This window comes from Camelus bactrianus, chromosome 4, assembly GCF_048773025.1.
Source record: "Camelus bactrianus isolate YW-2024 breed Bactrian camel chromosome 4, ASM4877302v1, whole genome shotgun sequence".
Classification (NCBI taxonomy): Eukaryota; Metazoa; Chordata; class Mammalia; order Artiodactyla; family Camelidae; genus Camelus; species Camelus bactrianus.
This window is the reverse complement of record NC_133542.1, coordinates 37,718,431-37,741,188: the sequence shown is the minus strand read 5'-3', so window position 1 is coordinate 37,741,188 and position 22,758 is coordinate 37,718,431. Positions and strand designations below refer to the sequence as shown.

Genomic DNA, 22,758 nt, shown 5'->3' with positions numbered 1-22,758 from the left:
AGGTCTTGCAGTAACAAATCATTCTGCTTGATATATGTGAATTTCCTAAGCTTTGGCTGAGGAGTAGAATATGAACAAAAATTATGTTGTTTCACCTAACTTGACTGATTATGAAAAGATTCAAGTCCAGTAGAATAAGTGATAATGCAACTGATGTTACACTGATATTTAAAGCATAACTATCATCAATCATTGCCTACTCACTTATCCAGTAGAAGAAGCATTGCTTTCTCTGGTTTGTTGTTTATGTAGTGACTTGAAAGATGAGGAAAAAATAGGCAGAGAATTTAAAATGTTCCTAAATGGGAAAGAAATTCTGAAAGTAATGATTTCATGCACAATTGTAAGTTCTTGGAAGCCTAATTCCAATTCTAGAAAATTATTATTGCCCAATATATTTGTATCCCATCTTGTTCCAAAGAGAATTTTTAACACATGACAATTGTGGGTCTTAACCTACCATGCCAGCAGCTACAATTTTGATTCTTTCACATAGGTTTGAGATAAGAAGCAAAATCTTAATCAATTTAGAATAGTTTATAGGAGTGAAAAAAGAAACTATAATATCATATAAAATATTTAGTTGTAACCTATTACTTGGATTTATTTCATTCATTTTTTGTGGTATAGATTTTTGGACCAGTGCAGCAAATCATGAAGTTTAAATCTTTAGATGACGTGATCAAGAGAGCAAACAATACTTTCTATGGCTTATCTGCAGGAATTTTTACCAAAGACCTTGATAGAGCCATCACGGTCTCCACTGCTCTGCAGGCCGGGACAGTGTGGTAAGTCAGACTCATTTAATATGAACTTTTCAATGTTAACCATATCAATAGGCTACTTTGAACCTTTCCTGACTTTGATTTTTTGTTTGGAATCATATGACCTTCTGGAAAAGCAGCTGCTGTCTTAAAAATCAAACAAACTAAAACCTCTGCTATATTGGAAAAACTTCAGAAGTGAGTTTATATACAGATACATCCAGTGTTCTGAAACTGCTTGCCCACAATATTTATTGATGTTTGACTAATACAATATGAATGTTAGTAAGTAATTTCTAGGCACTCAGCACTACACTATACACAGGAGAGATAAAAGGTCTGTTTTAATCGAGGTAATTAGATAATAAGAAAATATTTATTCAGTGCCCTTATATATACAAACATTTAGTTCTTACATCAGCTTTTTACTCAGGGATTACTAGAGATGCCTGAAGGTCTTAATTTGGAAGAACATACTAAGTCTTGAGGTACATGTCTGTCCCATTTTTGACCTGGTTTGTATCTCTGATTTTTTATACTTTAATTTAAAGGGTATAGATGGTAAGGCTATGCCTCTCAAACTGTTGCATCTCCTGCCCAGCCCCTCATCTCTGAACTGCTTTTGATGGTAATTTTTGTTCCATCAAACCTCACTTTGTCCCCTCAGTCCTGGCAACAGCCCAAGATTATTTTCCTTCTTGACAATGTCACACCGACTCCAGTTAAAAATCCATTACACGTTGAAAAGTACTTATCCTCAAGAGATAACCAAGCAATCCTTGCCCCTCTTGACAGCTCTAGAATCTTCTTTCTTAACCAAAGGGAGAGTCTATATTTTATCACATGCTCCATGCTAAGCACTGCACTGAATTCTTCACAAGCATTATTATCTCATTTTATCTTACTACAATCATTCATTGGTATGGCAAATTTATCAATGAAAAAAAGCTTAGCAGGGTTACCTAATTGATCAAGATCACACGATAAATGACAGTTGAGATTCAGACTTATTTCAGACTCTAAAGCAGTGATTCTCAACCCTGGCTGCACATTTGAGTTGTCTGGGGAGCTTTAAAAATATCAGGACTGAGCATCACTACTCAAAAGCCTGGTTCTTTCTATAGTAGGATGTTTTCTCTCAGAGACTCTTACAATCAAATAACTTCTTCTTAAATAATCAGTATGGCTGATGATTAACAGAGAATTTTTCTAGAATAGAATTATATAATAGAATTCAGCATTGTTATTGCATGTATATGTAGTATCTCCATTTACTAAAGACTTACTATGTACCATGCACTATAAGAAGCACATTCTATACATCATCTTATTTATTCCTTGAAACGACCTTAATAAATATTATCACTTCCATTTTACACACAAGAAAAGATATACTTAGAGAGGCAAGATAACTTTTCCAGTATCACCCAGGTTCTATGGAGCAGAGCCAGGATTTGTGGGTATAGCACTTCCCTTTTTTTATCATAAGATAGGATCATAGGAAGAGACTCAATTAGCATGACTGATCATTTTTGAGTAACATTTTTCTCTAACTGAATAGCTCTTAGTTCTTACTCTACTTATATTTAAAATAGTTTCATTTCCAGTGTAGGGTTTTTGACGTTGGAATAGGATGTTATGTGCCTGCTTAATTAAGAAGCTTGTTATAACATCATTCCACCCAGAATAGGAATCCCCAGTCAGGAATTTCTCTACTATTAAAACAGAGGCGACTATATTCTTATTGCTGTGTATCCTAGCACATAACAATGTTCTGGCATTGTCCCAGACATAGTCACCGCTTAGTGTTTTCAGAATAACTACTAAATTCCAAAGTTACTGGGATTTTACCCGTAATTTCAAGGTATGGATCTGATTTTGAAAGAGCTATTAAACAAAGATTATGTTATCTTGAGATATGTTATCTTTTTAAAATGTAAATTTATTCAAGGAATTGTCCTCCAGTATGGGAGACTTGGATAAGAACTCTGTGGTCCAATGAAAATAGAGGCTCTCTGATTGGGACAGTAAATGCTGTAACTGAGAAAACATCTGAATAGTATCTAAGAATCAAATTAACAACCAAACTCTTCCGAGCATAATACAATTTGTTTGGAAGTCACACTGTTGTTCACCTATTATAATAGCATGAAAGGGGGGAAATGTGTAAAAGAAAAACTCCTTGTTTCCCTTTTAAAAATATTTTATTCTCTAATGTATAATAAGAATCATGTAGATAATTAGATTTTGCTGTTCACTTTGGCCACCAGGAAATTTAAAGGTAAATAAATTGTTCATGACCTGCATAACTACATTCTAACTTTTCCTCCTGGTCTTGATCTTTTACCATAATTTTTAAGCATTCCAATTATCCATATTTTTATAATTATATTTGTCTATATGAACATTTAAAAACATTTTTTAAAATATGTCAAGGGATAAACAAATTAATAATGAAACCCAATGCCTGCCAAGACCTCTGTTTAAGCAATTTTGTAAATTAATTAATGAAAAAAAGTGAATTGAATAATATGAGACATATTACAGTTGAAAAAGAAAATTGATTCTAGCCTGTTAAGTAACAAGCCACAGGAGAATTACAAAGCTTATTGAATATAAAGAACACCCATCCAACAAACTCGAGTCTCTCACACACCACACCCTTTCTCCAATGGCATACCGGCTATTCTGCCTCTTATAGTTCACAATACAACTTCTCAGGGACACAATATACTACCAACATTGCTATCCACATGCAGAACTATACCATCCGATTTATTTCTAGGCAGTATATATACATATACTTATACTCCTGCATTCTAATTTTGTAGTGCTACTTTTTTTCATAATGAGTATGTAATATTAAAATAAATGAAGTCGTTAAAGAGCTCTCTGAATTTCAAAAATTCCCAATTTAGGAGTTATTTCATAGGCTAAGTATGATCTATAATGTACTTCTCTTTTCAGGGTGAATTGCTATGGTGTGGCATCTGCCCAGTGCCCCTTTGGTGGATTCAAGATGTCTGGCAATGGACGAGAACTGTAAGAATATCTTTTGATTCAGATAAATAGTTATCTTGATAAAGATGGTTATCACTCCCAGGAAATTAATTCGTAGTTACTACTGAAATTAAAACCTGCCTCTGTTCTTTTCTGGACATCCATACTGTCAAACAGCTTTTTAAATGCTGGATTTATCCCATAAGTGCAAAAAGGTGATGGCAGAGGGAAGTATAACTTAACTAAGCTCCTATGACTCATAGGGGATCATACTAAGCACTTTACATTAGTTACTGAACAACTGCCTACTTTTAGAATTGTTCCTGTATACATGAATGTAATATATTTGGGAAATGCTTCCAGCAAGAAGGTGGAAACTACAAATTGGTGATTGTAAGAAGTGTGCAAGTGTAAGAACACTTTAGCTACTTGAATATGCCTCTTACATAAATAAATTAAGTGCCTTTATCTCAAAAAATTTTTCAGTGTAGGAGAAATGATTCTCATTTGTTGAAATATTTTTGATGAAGATTCTAAAAATTTAAATTACCTGAATGAGTTATTTTTGGTACTAAAATCTAAACTGGAAGGGAAATTCAACTAAGAAAAACATGTTTTATAGTTATGACTAGATTGAGGAGATATATATTTTATATATATATGCATTTATGAGCCTTCAGTTGCTTTTCAAACCAGGATATGTTAACTTATTAAAAAATGTACACAAACATACTTACACAGAAAATGGTGGCAATATGTTTGCTTAATTTTGTTCAAGCAATTTTAATCATTTTATTTCTTAAACTTTTCTTATAGTTATCAATAAATTTTTAAAGTCATAAAAAAAGACATCATATTCAAACATAGTGAAGCTATGTAAATAGCAAGTAAAAATCAGGCTCAGTTTCTAAAGGTTATGAGTGCATTACATGGCCATGTACTTGCCATTTAAATAAATCAGCAAAATTACAATAAAACAGCTATCTTTGGGGAGCCAGTGAAAACAGGGCTTAAAGTGTTAAAAGGATCCAACCTGCTTCTCAATATACGTTCAATAAATAGTGCTATGTATATGAGATCCTAGGAGCCCCAGAAACATACCATGTTTCATCCTCCATATAATTGTGGAGGCAGGAATGCTATGTAATGGATAAAGAAGATATGATATATATATATCCATATATATATATAGAATGCTACTCAGCAATAAAAAAAGAATGAAATTTTGCCATTTGCAACAACCTGGAGGGACTTGGAGGGTATTATGCTAAGTGAAATAAGACAGAGAAAGACAAATACTGTATGGTATCACTTATGTCACTAAAAAATATAACAAACTAGTGAATAAAACAAAAAAGCAGCAGACTCATAGATATACAGGATAAACTAGTGGTTACCAGGGGGAAGAAGGAAGGGCAATATAGGGGTAGGGGATTTTAAAAAAAGAGTTATGAAATTGTATGAAATCATGTGTGTGGAACTTTTGAAAACTGTAAAGCACTATAGAATTTAAAGAGTCTTTCATTCACTAAAAAAAATTTTTTAAAGATAACATAGAGCAAAATAACCTACACACAATACGAAATAAATAGTAACAGACTGGGAGTCCATACCTCACAGAGGTGGAAAAGCAGTTAAAATGCAGAGAGCAGTACTGGAGGACAGAAAATCTGGGCATCCCCGGAGCATCACATTCATGGCATCTCTCACTCTCACTATTTCCGTCTGTCAAGCAAGGTCAGCATTTGCGGTGGGGATAGGAGTAGGAGAAGAAAATACAAGGTCTGTGAGCTCCTTTTGATGCTTAAGATTCTATGATTCTAACCTCAGTGGGAATTCAGTGGATAAAAACTTAATGGCAGTGGTCAGAAAGAGAAGACCTCACAGAAATGATTGGACTTAATCTGGGACATGAAACAAGTGTAGGAGGTTAGGAAGTAGAGAAGAGGGCATACTTGAAGGAATGAATGTTCATGTGGCATGTTGAGGAGTTAGTGAATTTGGTTGACTGGCAGGGATTTCCGGGGGTACTAGTATGCTTTCAGAGTTAAATAGGATACAAATTAAGAAGCCTTGAATTCAAGAAAATTGGCTTATATTGTATTAGTGGAACAGTAAAAAGCCATGGATAGCTTTAGAATGTTGTTGGGAAGGCAAAGTGGCAAAATACTAATTTCATCAAAAGTGCATGGCATAGTAAAAATATATATATATAATTGGGGAATAAGAAACCTGCATTCGAATTCTGACTCCACCACTTGCTAGCCATTCAGCGCAGTTCAAGTTGCCTAACTTTTGAGCCTCTATTTCCTCCTATTTAAAATGGAGACGTTAATGTTCCTCCTAAGGTGGTTATGAGAGTTAAAATACATACTATATGTTCATTCCATAGCATTGTAGCTGTCAGAAAGTGGGGACTCAACAAATGGCTTCACCCAACCCCAGTTCCTTTTCTTTATAATATCCATTATTGAAGAGTCCCTTGGCAGAGCTAATTACTTTGAACAAAAAGCTGTAACAAAAGTTAGATTATTCTGAAGGACAGTTAGTTTTTTATTGCTGGCCCAGCTTTTAACACATTTCCCTAGGAATGTTGAAGATAAAATAATTAGAAGAGATGAAATAACTAAAGTAGATAAAATATATCAATTTTGTTAAAAACAATTTGGTAAAACTTCAAGTTCAAGACATAAAGAAATCAAGCAAGAAAGTGATGGAAAACAGGAATAAGCCACCAATAATTTCCTAAAAATCTGGAATATGGATATAGATAATTTCCTCCTTTAAAATACAGAGGGAAAAGCTGTACTGTAATTTTTTACTCCAAAAATTCCAGCTGAGGATGCTGGTGTTAATGTCTACCTGAAACCAAATTTGGCAAATTTAATAAACAAGTTATTTGCTGCAAGACGTTTAAAGAGAATTACTGAAGTCATAACCTCAAATGACTCCCAAGAGTTCAATTACAGTTTATCTCCAAAACAGAAAGGTAGAATTGATCAGTTGGGAACAGAGTCCTCAAAGAGCTAAAAACAGTGGTATGCAGACTGAAATGTGGGGGTGGTCCTGAGTGCCCAAAGAACTGGCGTCTCAGACCATGGTGCTGGCACTGGAGGAAGTTAAATGGCAGAAATCGCTCCCTCTGTGTGGTTGCACTAATTTTTACTCAGATTAACACAGGTCACTTGAGACTTTGTTAATATGCCACTTCAAACTCAACTGGCTCTCAACACCTCACAAGGTATTTCTTTCCTCCTATTCCTTTCAGAGATGGGGAGAAAAGGTGTTATAAATTAGTGGGCTAATATGAGCAATTTTTGCTTGATTATATTTGCCAAGTCAGTTCAGAAAACATTTCCTCTGTGCCTACTTAATTAGTGCCAGGCTCATTTCTGAATAGAGAGTGAAAAACAGACATAAGGTGTTACTAGTATCTTATTACTCAGTGCAGACCATGGATGAGAAGCATGGCTATCGCCTAAAAGTTTTTTGGAAATGCAGTCTCAGGCCTTGCCCCAGACCTGCTGAAACAGAATCAGCATTTGAATCAGGCCCTGGGTGACTGGCACAAAAAGATTTTAGAAGCACAGAACCAATAACGAACTCATGGGCCAGGATTTAAAGAGAAATGTAAACAAATGTTTTGTGTTATATCATAGACACACATTGGAACACTAAGAAGCAAGACTTATTCCAGCCTGAGTATGACAGTTACCACACTTTGTACTCCCCTGAGTTTCAGGTGTCCATGTAACCCAAAATACAATGGAAAGCCTATTGGCAAAAATTGTAGGTTAATTTATCTAACTTACTATAATTTTATCCTTTAATGGGTTTCAGACAACTAAGGCTAAATCTTTAATTACTCTGAAGAACATACTCACTGAAGCTTTTAGAAGGTACTTTCAGAAGCTTAATGGCCAAGAAAATAATCAGTGTAAGAGGATTAGGTGACCCAGGAGAAAAAGATGTCTTCTACATACCTGTCAACATCACCAAACGGAAGGGGTAGAAAAGGATCAAGATCTTTTTCCTCTGTAAGCCCACATGTGCATGAGTGTTATGATTTTAAGAGTACTTTTATGTACGTGTAATTTAATCCTTTCATCAAAACAATACAGAGAATAATTTAGCCCAATCTTTTTATCTCTTCACAAAGGGTAAATCACAGTCAGTTTCCAAAACTGATAGGAGGCCTGGTAACAACAAGATACAAGGGTTCTAATTGATTGACTCATCATTTGTGTTGGACTTAAGAGTTATATAAGCAAATGACAAGAGACACATGAATAGGAAAATCCAACAACTACAAAAAGCCCCAAATTTAGACCAATGAACCCTCTCCTCATCTTAAAACCAAACCAAACAAACAAACAAAAAACTAATCTCCCTCCCCTCTACAAAAAATTCTAACAATAAGGTCAGGGTTTTGTTTTGTTTTGTTTTCTTTGGGGAAGCGGGGGAAGTTGGCTTTGGATTTGTTTTTGCCAAGAATCAAGAATCAAAAGATACTATTGAAACTACACCTAGAAAATATTTTGTTTCAAGCCATATATTAGGGCATGTTAGGATGAAAACAGAAGCTTGGTCATTTTCTCACCCTCATCCCTTCTGGGTCAATCACATGTGGTAAATACACTAAACTAAGCTACACTTGAATTTTAGTTTTCTATGCTACTTGAGTAATGACGTATTATTACTTTTCCTCTGGTGTTATATCTATCTTATTTATTTGAACCTAAACTAAAAATGATAAAATTCTTGTTGGGCTGATTTTTGTGTGTGTGTTGTGAGCCTTTTTATAGTCAAGTAAAGAAAAAAAGTAAAAAATGATCATGATCATTTAAAATGTAAGAAATTGTTTAAAAATTTTTCCCACAAAGGGATTTATGTATCTTATGGTTGGCTAGCTACTGTTTTGAAATCCTTCTGTACACAGAAAATATTTTCTATTGTCTCTAGCCAGATAAGCAGGAACAAATTTGTACCAACCCACTGACCTCAGTACATTGTACTGCTGTGCTGAATTCTGTGCCTTTTCCCCCCTCTCTCTAGTGGAGAATACGGTCTTCACGAATACACAGAAATCAAGACGGTCACAATCAAAATTTCTCAGAAGAACTCATAAACGACAAGCGTGCAGAGATGACTCCTCAATGGCTAAGCGTCTCCTACAGTAGCTAATGTATCACAGTGGGTTTTAAATGCCAAATTGTTCCTTCCTTGATTTTTTTTAAAAACATAAGCAAATCATATTAGCATTAATACTACACATAGAAAATTTGACATGTAGCTTATTATAAAAGAATCATTTGCCTTCTGATATGTGACCCCCAAGTCCTATCTGTCATGAAAAGGATGGATTTGGGTGTAGATTTCTCTAGCTCTGTGACAGTCGTGTGCTTTTCTTTGTAGCTACTTGTCTAGGATAATCATTTTATAGAAGAGGACCAGTTGTCATTTAGCTTCTTGACGACCTTGATGACCCCTTGAGTACTTACAGCACCTGTTAACTGCAGAGGGGATGTGCTCTGTTACCATAGTTTTGAAGTTCTTGGAGTTTGTTGAAATGTTTCCTAGAATGTCACATCTGCTTGTCAAAAAAAGTAATGCCTGAAATACTTAGGTATAATCTAAACACAAAGCTTAATAAAAACAACCTTGCATGATTCTTGTTAAGTGTGAATTTTTTAAGTAGACTTTTGGTTATGGTGATTTACTCTGCCTGTCACTCAAAAACAGTATTAAATTGAACCTAAAGATATATTTAAAAATAAAAGTATAATCCACTCATTCTCAAATGGGTAAAGAGACACATTTTATTTTCTGGAGGAATTCTTGAACTCAATAAAAAACATTTGAGACAGATGACTTCAGTTCCACAGCAAGCATTTACTGAGTTCCTACACTATGTTACTGAGTTCTGGACACTATGTTAGGAAAATAAGTGGATAGTGGAGGGTCCATTATTCAAAGTGCCCTAATATGTTGAGGAACAAAGACACCATCCCAAAAAAGGATGGGGCATATAATGGAAATGAGAGTTCAGAGAGCCATAGGAGTACAGTAATGTGCCAAAGGGTAGTGATGACCTGTAACTGACAGACTTAAGAATGGCCTCATGAAGGAAACTTGACTAGATATGAACCCTAATGATGATCAGATTTGCAGTGAATAGGAAAGAAGTTCTACAACACAGTCCCTCAGGACATGTTCCTCTGGCAAAATATTTTGGAAAAGTTCTATATAATATTTTCCCCTCTTGGAGTTGCAGCTTGCACATTGGTATATTCTAAGTTCTGGAAAGTCCTACAACCTGTTTAGTCTTATTGAATTAATAGGTTTTTCTCCCAAGTTTATTTAACCAGAGGTCTTGCCTTCCCCTCACCCTCATTTAGTACCAATTAATATTAAGAAATCCACATTGGAAGATGCTATTACATGCAATAAGGTAGTGCTGGGTGTTCTAAGCAGAGACCTGGGGGTCAAAGAGAAGCAGCTGGGAAAACGTTGTCTGTAGAACTAACTGGACCATATTTATGTATTTAGGCCCTTAAAGAGTTCTGCTTGTTCTGTTCCCATGTGGGAAGTGACTTAAGCCCAAGTGTAATATTTTTTGTGTATTACTATACATATTCTAAAACTTTTAGTTCAGCAGATTAAAATTTAAGCCTAGTATTCTTTAGGATAACATTTTTTTCAGATTCAGGTTTCATATAAATGGTTATCATTTTACATTAACAGATTCTTCAGGGACACTGTTATTAGGACATTATGATAGCTACCATAGTCAAGTGCAACAATGTATGAACGAACGAAATTTATTAGCTTCTTAGACCTGAAATAACTTCATATCCAATTGCAAGAGTTTCTCAGATTTGTATGGGCCTATAGGATTTGCAATCTGGACTATGTTATACAAATTTGGGACATAATGCCCATTTTGAAAACTGGAGGAATCAAAGTCTTAGGGAGAACTGAAAAATGTTAGGACATTGAGAAGAGAAAAAATCCAAATACAGAGGAGGGTTGTGTTTTCTAAAAGCCAGACAGTGTCTATATTATAAAAAGATGTGTTTAAAACCATGCATAGATAAATTAGTAGGCTGACAAGTTAATATTTAATGGCATCCCACCAGAACATTTTAAAATGTAGAACAAAGAGGGATGAACATAGAACAAGACAAAAGCCAGAAGCAAGTTTAAATATTTGAAAATCAAATCTTCCTTGTATAAATAAAACATTACAGGATTAAACAAAAAATATCTGTTTAATATTGGCTCATCTTGACCCTCTAGACATTATTTGTGTTCCTTCCCCTCTGATTTATAAAGCCATACTGGCAATAATTCTTAAAACCTTGAGAAGTTAAATTAGGGTATCTTGTTAGCCCATGTGCTACAGGAAATACGATAAGGAATTTTATCATTAAGAATTCAATTCTGCAGTCATAAATACAATCTCATTGTCCTCAATATCCACCTGGCAGAAGTATTTTCATCTCCAGGAATTCCAAAGTAAGTCATAGAAGTTGGAGGTAACAGTTCAGGCAGAGGCAAGATCAGGGATCAGACATGGATTCTCAAATGTCTGGTGTCTTTTTCTCCCCAATTTTTAGGCCACATGTTTCTGGATTTATTTTGAAATAGCCAACAAGAAATGGCGGGAAATATTTTTCTTAAATTCTTGCGGCCAACTGAAAATAGAGTTAGCTCATGGAATTTTAGTCATTTCTTCACATAATTTGGGAGGGGGTAGTGGGCCCAAAAGACACCTTTCCCTGGGAAATGCATATAATTTTTTGAGTATGTAATTTTATTCGGACTTTTAGAAGTGTACACGTTCCATCAACTAAACTCTTATTATCTGGTGGCTTTTGCAGATTATATCAAATAACCAGGTTACAATTTCACACGAAGCATAAATTTCCAATTAGAATTTCATTTGCTGATTTACCTTGGGTTTTCTTTTTCTTTCTTTCTTTCCTTTTTTTTTAATGCTCTCTGGAGATGGATTTGAGTCTGTCCTTTTTCATACTGAGAGAAGGAAAGGGAATTGGAGATGATAGTTAAATTCCCTGGACACCAAAAATCAGTGACTGCCAGGAGGGCATGGAAGCTCCCTCCCGTAACATGCTGGACCTGTGGTAGCCTGGAAGGTATCGTCCTGAGACAACACACAGATGAGGGAGAAACAGCTCAGTTACCACTTTGCCATTCTGTAGGGCAGAGGGGATGGCATCTGTCTCTGAAGGCAAGGCCACAAAATTCCCAGTGGGGGCTTGTGGTTGCTCTAGACTAGGCCTCTAAACTAGTCTTTAGATTCTGAGTGGTGGTTTTATCCCAGAGGAAAATAGTCACATCCACTATCATCTATAAACATTTAGGATAATTCCAAAATCCTGAGAAAGTCAACTTTCTTGCCTAATGGGATTTCTATGCCAAAGGTATTGCAGTGTGTTTTGCACATTTACTTTGGTGTCATATGCTGACTACTTTCACAGGCATTTAGTTTAGTTTAGTTAAGTTTTTTTTTTGAAGTATGGTTGTTGTGTTTCATTTCTTTTTAATGGACACCTCTGAGCTTTACAGAAATGTTCATGAAGCCAACATGGCATTAGCCTGAAGCGATTTCACTAGAGTTTCAGGATTTTAGGGTTTCTTCACTTTTTGTCAGGTCACTTGTTCAAAGATTCATCAGGCCTAAAAAAATATACTAAATTTGAAAAAGCAAATTAGGCTGACAACTAATCTTTTTAACTTGTTGTCTAAAATATTTCAAACTTTTGGAGGAGCTGTTACAGCAACACAAAAATCTTTCATGTATCTTTTACTCACTAGTTTTAAATATTTTCCCACATTGTCATTTTCATTCTCATTCTCTAAATAGATTCATTTTTTCTTAAGACAAACTTCTAAAAATAACACATGAACATCATTGTCCCTTTATTCCAAAATACTTTAGTATCTTTTACTAAAAACAATACATTTTTTTTCCACAAAGCCACAGTATAATTATTTCATTTAGGAAACTGAAAATTGACAAAATACTAGTATCTAGTACACAATCTATATACAGTTTTCTCTAATGTCCTTTATGGCATTTCCCCCTAATAATCCAAAACTGAATTCAAGACCATGTATTGCATACTTACCATAGCCTCCTTCTGTCTTACTATTCCTCAGTAATGACACCATACCTCGTAAGCACACCTAATATTCAGTCAGGTTGTGTTGTTGGCCTGGAGAGAATCCTAGAGGACACACAAAACTCAACGTTACTGAGTTAACAAGAATCAGAGAAAAGGAGGTTGAATAGTTTGAAAGAATAGATACCTCAAGATTTGATTTTTAATTACCATCCTCCATGATAAACTGACAAGAATATTTATAAGCCAAATAATATACCTTCTCCCTTGGACAATTTTGAAGAAAAGCCATGAGTTCCCTTGCAGATATTAGTGATTTCCCTTTGTCTGCATTACTACAATATTGCCTTTTTTCATTTTACTTCCTAGCTTACTTATTTGAATATTTTTTTCCTTATTAACAAGTTGCCTACATTCTGGTGACATCTGGGGAGGTACTTGAATTTTAACTAGTTACAAATCCCTAGCCACAAAGCAACATTTTAAATGACTTTCCTTTCAAATTGCAATTGTAGTATAAAGATCTTGACCTTTGGAGTCAAAGAGATTCTAAATTCTGGTTCCACTGCTCACTAGTGGTAATATCTTAGGTCAATTATTAAACCTTTCTCATTTAGCAATCTTTTCAACAGATAATGGTGGCTATTGATACTTGGAAAGCAACATAATGTTCTACACAATCACATGAGTCCTAGGAGCCCGGTAATCTGGTTTCAGATCTCTGTTCTGTACTCACTGGCCCTGAGATTTGGGAAAAGATTCCCAACCTTTCTAAATTCCAAGTTCTTTATCTGTAAGGAGTAATTAATCATGGTACTTATCTAATCGCATTATCCTATTAAATGAAATGTTTGTTGTTCCTAGGATGCAAAAAGTGTCCAACATATTTATGATCTACAGATGAATGTTTTGGATTAATAACAATATCAACAAAAATAATAAAGTGTCTTTAGACAGCCAAAAGACTGTCTCTTGACCTTGACTTTGTATTTTTTATATGCTCTTTTCCTCAGTCTTTCAGTGACCTCGCTAATCTCAGGACTCCATAGTTGTGATTTGCCTATCCCTTCCATCATTAAAAAAAAATGACAATAATCATTTCTTTCAGATAAAGGTTAAAATTTACCATCAAAGCCAGAGCAGGATGGAGCATGTGAACAAAAAACTTGTCTTAGGGCTGAGGCTAGAAATTTGAATATATTTAATCCCAAAATGGGGTTAGTTCTAATTAAATGACTCAACTGCCTTTCACCCCTGAGTTGCCAGTCATCATGATTAATCTTTAAGCTAATAGTCAGGGACAGCGGGACTAAGCAAATGACCAACAGAAGAGACTGGTTTCAAATGCAGCACCAGAGCCCACGATGACATTGGTTACCTGGTGATTGATTCAGAGACTCAGCCCATATGAATTCAATGGGAAGGATTAGTGGACTTAAAAGCACATGGCTTAGCATTTGTGTTCAATGTGCAGTCATCCTAAATTCATGTAACCACAGAATGTCAGAGCTAGAAAAGAACTCGGCGTTCTTCTAGCCCAATAACTTCATTTCACAGAGGCACGGAGAAATTGAGCCACTTGAAAGGTTGCTAAATTACCATTGGCAGAGTCTGGCTAATGCCCTCTGTATTCTGTCTCCTGGTTCAGTGCTGCTACCTGGGTCCCATGAGGCACTGTAGAGGTTTAACTGATACCTGATTAAATATGTAGCATCCACTGTTTTATTTTATTTATTATGTTTTATTCCTTGTGTCTAAAAAATAAAGTTATGTAATACCCATTGTTACATTTTGTTTGCCTGTATTTTTATTGGATTTATTCCTTTTGTCTATAAAAGGAAAAGCTCTAAATGATAGTTTTTCATAAGCCTTCAAATAATGCAAATTAGTTTCACCCACTTACTTGCAAAACAAAGTGCCTTGATTTAGTTACAAAAACAAAATTCATTGCATTTATTGATTTAACAGTTATGGGAAGTCTACTGTGTACAAAATACTACGAACCGCAAAGGAAATAGTGGGTACTGAGATCTTATTCTATGAAAACACAATTCTAGTGACTTACAGAGGTTATTTGCTTTATATAAAAATGAAAGAGCCTGCTCTCTCAATGTTTACATCTAATAAAGGAAATGAAATGAGAAATATACACAGAATTCTGGAAATAAGACATAGAGTATACAAATAAAGACTGACAGTAAAACATCTGCAGTTGTTTGGAGAGAGGAACATGGTTTCTCCCTGGAGAAGCTTTTGCGGAGCAGGCAGCACCTGGCCCAGCCTGACACATAGTAGGACCTGACCAAGTGCAGATGAAGCAAGAAAGATGTTCTGGCCTAAAAGTCAGGAGTACAAGTTGAAAAGCCCCAAGCATATGTGGTGAACAGTGAAGGTCCTGCTTGGTTGGGAGACAAAGCTGGACAGGAAGTTTGGGGCAAGAGTATGGAAATCTTGAATTCCAAGTTAAGCCATAAAAATGTAACAGACAAAAAGAAATCTTAAAATGAATGGTAAATTTACTGAGATAAGTTTTTTTCAATTAAACTTTTAATTTTTAAATACTTACAGATTCACATGTAGTTGTAAGACACAGTAGGAAGAAATCCTCTGTACCTTTTTTGCCAGTTTTCCCCAATGGCAACATCTTTCAAAATTCCAATTCAACATCACCATCTGAACATGGATGTCAGTACAGCCGAGATACAAAACATTTCCATCATCTTGTGGATCCTCATGTTGCTGTTTTACTGTCACATTCACATCCCTCCCACCTTCACCTCTCCCTTAATCCTTAACAATCTGTCCTCCATTTCTATAATTTGCCATTTCAAGAAACATACAGTATGCACCCTATGGGGATTGGCTTTTTCCTTCAGCCAGCATAATTCTCTGGATATTCATCCAAGTTGTGTGTATTGAGTCATGATCATGTAAAACATATGATTAAATTTTATCACTTGTAATGGGAATTGTCTTGGCAGGTTTTAAGACAGATGTCTCTAGAGAAGGGTTTTTTTTTTTTTTTTTTTTCTGTAATAACTTCTGAATGGAGTTGCAATGGCTTATTGTGTCCCAGCCAAGTGTGAGTGCAGAATGACAATGAGATGGTGGGTGAGCAGGAGGAGGGTCTGTTGGCAGGAACATAGAATGTTCTGTTTTCCTGCTTCTCGAGATGTAACTGAATCTCTTCTGAGGTTCTGACTTAGATTTAGGGAGGTAGAATGGACAATTCTTCCAGTATCCACATTAGAAACAAAACAAAGCCTTGAAGAATACAGAGTAGGGCCCCCATCAGAGAGTGTGTCCTCATGTTCTTAGGCAGGCTCACCAGGTCAGGAGACTTTCAACCCCATGGGTCTTCATCCATCTTCATTCATGAGTCCTCTCCAGAAAGCCTGAGGTGAGAAGCATGTGGCTTCTCCATCAGGACACTTTGACATACTGGTCCTTACATTGCCCAATAGACTAGACCATTCCAGCTGTTCCCCAACCCAGAAGAACTTAGCTTGTCCCCACTTGAACCTAGCTCTTTCTCCCACTAGCTGCTGAATTAGGTTAAGATAACCAGAGCACTCAGGCGAGTTCCAGACCCTCCCTGCAGAGTGAAGGTATAGCTTACATGGGATACCGCAGGACACCACAGAACACCACGGGACACCACAGAACTCCATGGGACACCACAGGACACCACGGAACACCACAGGACATCATGGAACACCATGGGACCCCACAGAATATCATGGGACACCACAGGACAACATGGAACACCACAGGACACCATGGAACACCACAAAACACCATGGAACTCCACGGGACACCACAGAACAGCAGCACCCCTTCCAGAACACTTGGTTCACTCCAGGCACTATTCAAAGTGCACTCAATGAGTTATCTCATTTCTTCCTTGCAACAGCCATATGAGACCAGTACTACTTTCCTCATCTTGTAGGTGAGAAAACTGAAGCTCAGAAAATTTAACTAACTTGACAAAGTTGCACAGCTAGTAAGGAGTAGCATGAAGATTCACAGCCAGGCAGCCTAACTACATAATTCCCCTCATTCTGAACCAATAAACCCTAATAATTGGGCATCAGGCCCAGTCAGGCAATTGCAAACTACAGAATACTACTAGCACATGAAGGGAGCTGTCATCTCTCTCATTCACTGGCTCTACCAATCAAAAATTTACCCAAATATTTCTCTACCTGGTGACATTCAAAACAATGGTCTCCACAGCCCTGGTTTTTCAAGGTCTTATCGGGCCTAGTGGGGTGTTTCTGTAACATTTCAAGACTTTAAAGCTGATTTTCAAAGATAAAGGTATTTTCTTAGGGCTCATATCCTTCAACAACAAAGGGTGTGCTCATTTTTAGGCAAATCAAATCTTAAGGGAAAAGGTAGAAGAGAAAATCTTTAGATTTAAGGATTTTTTTTTTAAATAGTTAAATTATGGCCAAGAGAAAAATCAAAGAAAGATTTGGAGAAATAAAGAATGAAAGCCCAGGGAAGCAAAGACACTGAATAAGAAGAACTGTATGTTACTATAATGTGGACTTTGGAGATTGTTTCTTTAGGACTTAAGTCGGTGGTCACCTCAATCCAGAAGTCTCCCTACCACACGCATCTCTCCACCACTCTTCCAGTTGGTTGGCTCTCCTAACTGTCCCGTAGTTAACCAGTCAGTAAATCTCTCATTTAGAATGTATGGTTCTCAACTATAACCCTCTGTTTACATGCTTACTTCACATACTGGACTGAAAAATGGCAGCCTGAGATTGGATGCTGTGCTTTTATTTTACATTTCTCCAACCAGTACGGTGCTTGGCACTTACTAGGGGTTCAAATAAAACTTACAGAATGAATTTGCCCTCTGACACACTGGTCTTTTGCAAGCTCGGGCTACACTTCAAAAAAATGTGTTTTACATGTACAATGTGTATGCTTGATTTGCCCAACTGGACTTTTGCTCTTCCCAGTCCTAAATCTGGGGAAAATGGAAAGGGTATGGGCACCAGTGATCAGAGGATGCAGGCCAGGAGAGAGCCAGAGCCACTGCTCATTGCACGGCTGCATGTGGACAAGAGTCATTGAGGTAGATCAGAAATACAGCCTCCTTACCACAGGCAGGCACACCAGTCCTTACAAGAAATATTGTAAGATTTTGCACCATAGAGCTGACTTTAACATCATGCGGACTTGCTTCAAAGAGCCAGCTCCTAACTCTGATGTGAATAATTGTGCTACTTTGGGGAGAATAACCATTCTAGGTTTCACCTTCTTCATCTCATGAGTGACATGGGGACAAAACAGTGAAAACTTCAGAGGGCTGTGAGAATTAACCCGTGTGGGCAACGAATTTAGCATGATCTTCACCCATAGTCCGTGATTCATAAAAGCTAGCCATGAAATCATTAGCGGTGCAATCATTCATGACAGCTAACATTTTTGTTGCACTTTACATGGCACTTTGATGCCCATCATTGTACTTGATTCTTATAATATCTCATGAGGTGAGCTGAGAAGGAATTGTTATCCCATTGGATATATAAGAAATCTTAACTTTTAAGAGATTTACTGACTTGTTCAAGTTCAGACAGGTAAGATGCGATGATACAAAGATCATGCTAAAATCTCCTAAGTTTATTACTCCAGGCTCCTACACAGCCCCCTCACATCAGTAACCATTCTTTTATCTCATTGTACTTTTAAAGTCAGAGCCTGCCAGAGAAGCAGTTATAGCAAAGAACAGTAGTTCACTGTTGGGGAAAGGGTGGAAAGGAGGAAGGTGGTGCCTATGCACAGAGAACAAAGATATTCCTCCTTCATTTTGGCCATGAATGTCAAAGGAGAGCTACATTGGTTTAGTTTTGCATAAGGAAGAGATACAGGGATGAGATACAGCGTTCAGTGCCACTGGAATGACAACCCCATAACATCTCTCCCAAAGGGATGCTTGTTTTCCCTCAAAAGGCTGACCTCCTAATTCTTCTTTGTTCTCTTACCATTTCTAATACTAAGCAGAGTCTAGGGCAGTGTAGGTGGGGACAGCATAAGAATGGAAGGAGCAGGTTGGACAGCACCATCTCTCCATCCCACAGACAGCTCTCTCTTGGGGGCCTGTGAATCTGACTGCAAATCCCTTCATATCAAAAAAAAAAAAAAAAAAAAAAGGACAAAAGCTTCAAAAGAAAGTCTGAATGGTGATGGAGGTGGGACACTACACACATTTCTGGACCTTTCATCCAAAAAAGTATTGGAAGCAAAATGGTCATTATTAAAGAGCTGAAGAACCTCCCCCAAACAGGATTTACAGAATGAAGCATTCTGAAAGATAAAATCTCTGAATCTTGCCAATCCCAGGCTGGTTCATGTAACTGAAACTGAGAGGTCTGTCATAGCCTTTCTTGGGCTAGCGTAGATGAAAATGTTTAGCTTCAACCTGCCCTTGGGATAATTGCATGTTCCAAAAAACATCAAACAAAAAGGCAGACTCGACTTTATTGGCATGATGTGCTATTAGGTTGTCAAGAATCCTGTGATCTCAAACTGCAAGAATAGGCAGAAAATGACTGTGCAGGGGATATTAAAGGATCGCAGGATATTCTCTCCATTGTTGCATTATCACTTTTTTTTTCTCCAATCATTTTGAGTTACATTCTGGAGGGGGAAAACTGGGTACAGTTTTCCCATAAGACAGATGGTGTAATTTAAAGAAAGAAAGTGGTTTTGCTGGGCTTATAAAAGTCCCATCTGATCGTCTCCTGGTTTATAAGGTGTTTTAGAAGCAAAGAAATGTAGGCAGCTATGACATGATTATACCCAGCAGGTAAAAAGGAAGCACAGAAATTCTGTAAGTCACCCACATTTCAGTTAACTTTCCAGGGCTTTTTTGGATTGTAACAGATTGCCACTGATTTGAGGAGGACGTCAGGATAAAATGACTGCAAAATCAATCTCCTCCCTCTAGAAACAGACAAAGTCCTTCTACACCTGCCATAGATAGGGTTACAAGTGGGAAAGGATCTAGCTCATATCTATCATTATGTAGATGAAGATATTAAGGCTCAGAGAGGTTAAGTGGGATGGCTGCTATCACACAGCTAGCCAGTGGCAGCATCCTGACTGAAACCCAGGAATGCTGATTTGTAGACTGGGACATTTCTCAGTACCCTTCTACCCGTCACATTTCTAACATAACATATTTGCATCTTCAGGCTGGAACTTACCTGTGAGTTTCTGGCCACACATTATTGGTCATTGTTTCATTTTGCCAGCTTAGGATGTGTTAGAGGAGCCAGCTTTTCTCTACTCTCACTTCATTTGGTTTGGGAAAGTGGGAACCCATGCATTTCCTCTAACTTTAGAGACTAGCATTAGTCCCAGTCTGGTTAATCAGAGTTCTTATCTTCCTGCACTGGGGGACTGGTGTTGAGTTATATACACTTGGTCCCAGCAAAGCCAACCATAACACTATCTGAGAAAATTGCTGGAACTACAGAGAATGATTACTAAGACATCTAGCATATAGAATACATGAGAGTTAAGGGAACTAAATGGCACACAGCTCTTTTTAAATCTCCCACTGTCCTCTGAAAATGTATTTAGTGGGAGAAGTTCTTTTGATCCTGCATGAGAATGTCAGTAGACTGACGAATTTCTTTCACTCTCAGAGAGTGAAAAGTTCTTTATATTTTCAAGAAGTAATTCAGCATTTAGAATGTCAAGGCCCTCTTGTTAGTCAAAGACCTGCCTTTCCTCGAAGTCATAGCTACTTATCCTCCCCTGACTGGAGCTTGTGCCTGATGAAAACTTACAGATCGGGAAGGAGGGAGAACATGGTCCTTTCTTCTTACTTTTCTCTCTTCCCAACTTATACCTTTATCTCCTTTACCCCCAACTTGCTAGGCAGATTTCTTACTCTCTAGGGTCAAATCCGAGATGGAGGTAGGATGGAGTGACAGGAGAGCAGGGGACAGCATGGCGGCAGGAAAGCATCTCCGAGGCTGGTACCATGGTGTTCTGGCTTTGTGGTCTCTGCTTCTGCCTGTCTCTCGTGGGCATTTTCATGGCTTCTTTAGAGAACTCCAATGCTGGCGTTCTCCTATCACCCATGCCCTCAACCAGACGAACATTTCTTCTTTATGCCTGGAAACTTATTCTTACCAGAGCCATAAAATGTTAGCAAGTCAAGCTTTCTTTCTGAACGAATCGAACACAGCTACCCTGACCACCCTCTCCTGTGTATAGCTCACACACGTTCTGTGATAGGCTAAACTGTGCCTGCACCCCTGTCCCCTGCATTTATATGTCAAAGCCCTAACCCCCAGTATCCCTGAATGTGACTGTATTTGAAGAAAGGGGCTTTAAAGAGGCAATTAAGTTAAAATGAGGCCATTGGGGTGGGCCAATATCACCGGGCTTACAATGAGAGATTAGGGCACAGAGGAAAGACCTCGTGAGGGCACAGCAAGCAGGCAGCCAACTGCAGGCCAAGGAGAGAGGCCTCAGGGGCAACCAAACCTGCCCGCGCCTTGATCGTGGATTTCAGCCTCCAGAACTGTGAGGGAATAAATTCTTGTTGTTTAAGCCACCCAGACTGTAGCATTTTGTTAGGGCAGCCCCAGCAAACTAGCACGTCGTCCAAGGGAAACATACCTACATCACCCTTGCTGTCAGACGTTGGGAGTGCAAGCTGAACATAGCAGCAGTTTTCCTTCATTCCACTTCTAGGGAAGCCCATCAACTTTTCTCTCATCCCCTGGATTCCTCAGGAGAGAGTCAGATAGTACTCGATAGCACGGGAAACTGATTGCAGATGGCACATAGCAAGCTCTCAGAGTGATTATTTTAAAGCTCTCCACTCAGATCTTCTCACAAACAGTTTTCTCCAAAGAAATATTTCTCCTAATTTCTCCTTAATGTTGCATAAGCCAACCCTTTTGCTGATGGTGAGATATTTTCAGCACTGTATAATCCATCTTCGGTTAACTCTGCAAATTCCACACATGGTTTAGTGCCTCCTTTGTAGTGCAACAGATAACTGAACCTCAGTGATTCAGCTGAGACTTTTATTTAACTAGATACGAAATCACATCCCCTATGGCAAGAGCCTGTGCAGTAATGAAGTCAATTCACAAAGAAAAGCAAAACCAGGAGACAGACAAACACAGAGTCATGGTATTATAATTCAGCCCTCCCTGAAAAGGTACTGCCTTTGGATGGTTCAGTTAAATGACCTAACTGCAGGGCTAGCATTCTCATTGTTTGTATCCTCATTTCCAAAGTTTCAGATGAAATAAAACAAATGATTAGAGGCTTATTTTCAAGTGTTTTCTTATTGGTTGGTTCAGGCCCTTCATCCCATCATAAAACTGCCAGTAGCTCTCACAGTAGCCGCAGAGCTGGGTGTGTGGTGTGAGCCTTGAGTCCTCACTACTCACAGGGCCGGGTGGAAATTCTCCTTAGAGCTCAGGAGTCACTCTGGGCGTGGAGGTTTGCCTAAGGAGGGCTGAATGGAGACTGAAGCTGTCTCAAGTAAGGCAAATGGCCAGAGCCAAAGTCTCTTGCAGACTCCCAGATGATTAAGTTTTTTGAATCCTTGTGCTTCACAGTAATCAACTCAGTCTTCATTTCCTGTCAGTATTTTCACTGCATTATCTTTTATATCTAAACTTGAGTCTCTGTTCATATAATCTATTATTCCAAGTGAGGCTTTCAATAAAAATCTCAGTTGGGATTCACTATATTTAGATAAAAATACATTTATTTATGCACACAATTTTGCAAATAATTTCATGGGGTTTATTCACCTTCTGAAATCCATCTGTAGGTGTTGTAACTTAAGA

At 37.5% G+C, this 22,758-nt stretch overlaps 1 protein-coding gene and 1 long non-coding RNA gene across 2 annotated transcripts in view; one reads left to right on the top strand and one right to left on the bottom strand.

Annotated features, from left to right (window-relative positions):
- The window catches only part of ALDH1A1 (aldehyde dehydrogenase 1 family member A1), a 48,738-nt gene extending 39,305 nt beyond the window's left edge, over window positions 1-9,433 (top strand). Inside the window, exons 11-13 of the mRNA XM_010952763.3 lie at window positions 631-788; window positions 3,732-3,806; window positions 8,820-9,433. Coding sequence (XP_010951065.1) covers window positions 631-788; window positions 3,732-3,806; window positions 8,820-8,892 — 306 coding nt within the window. The 3' untranslated portion in view covers window positions 8,893-9,433. The remainder of the gene's footprint in view (window positions 1-630; window positions 789-3,731; window positions 3,807-8,819) is intronic.
- Window positions 9,434-10,611: 1,178 nt separating this feature from the next.
- LOC123616248 (uncharacterized) overlaps window positions 10,612-22,758 on the bottom strand; it is a 31,283-nt gene continuing 19,136 nt past the window's right edge. Inside the window, exons 3-4 of the long non-coding RNA XR_006724168.2 lie at window positions 12,920-13,018; window positions 10,612-11,801 (exon numbers count right to left, since the gene is read on the bottom strand). This is a non-coding gene — a long non-coding RNA (uncharacterized LOC123616248). The remainder of the gene's footprint in view (window positions 11,802-12,919; window positions 13,019-22,758) is intronic.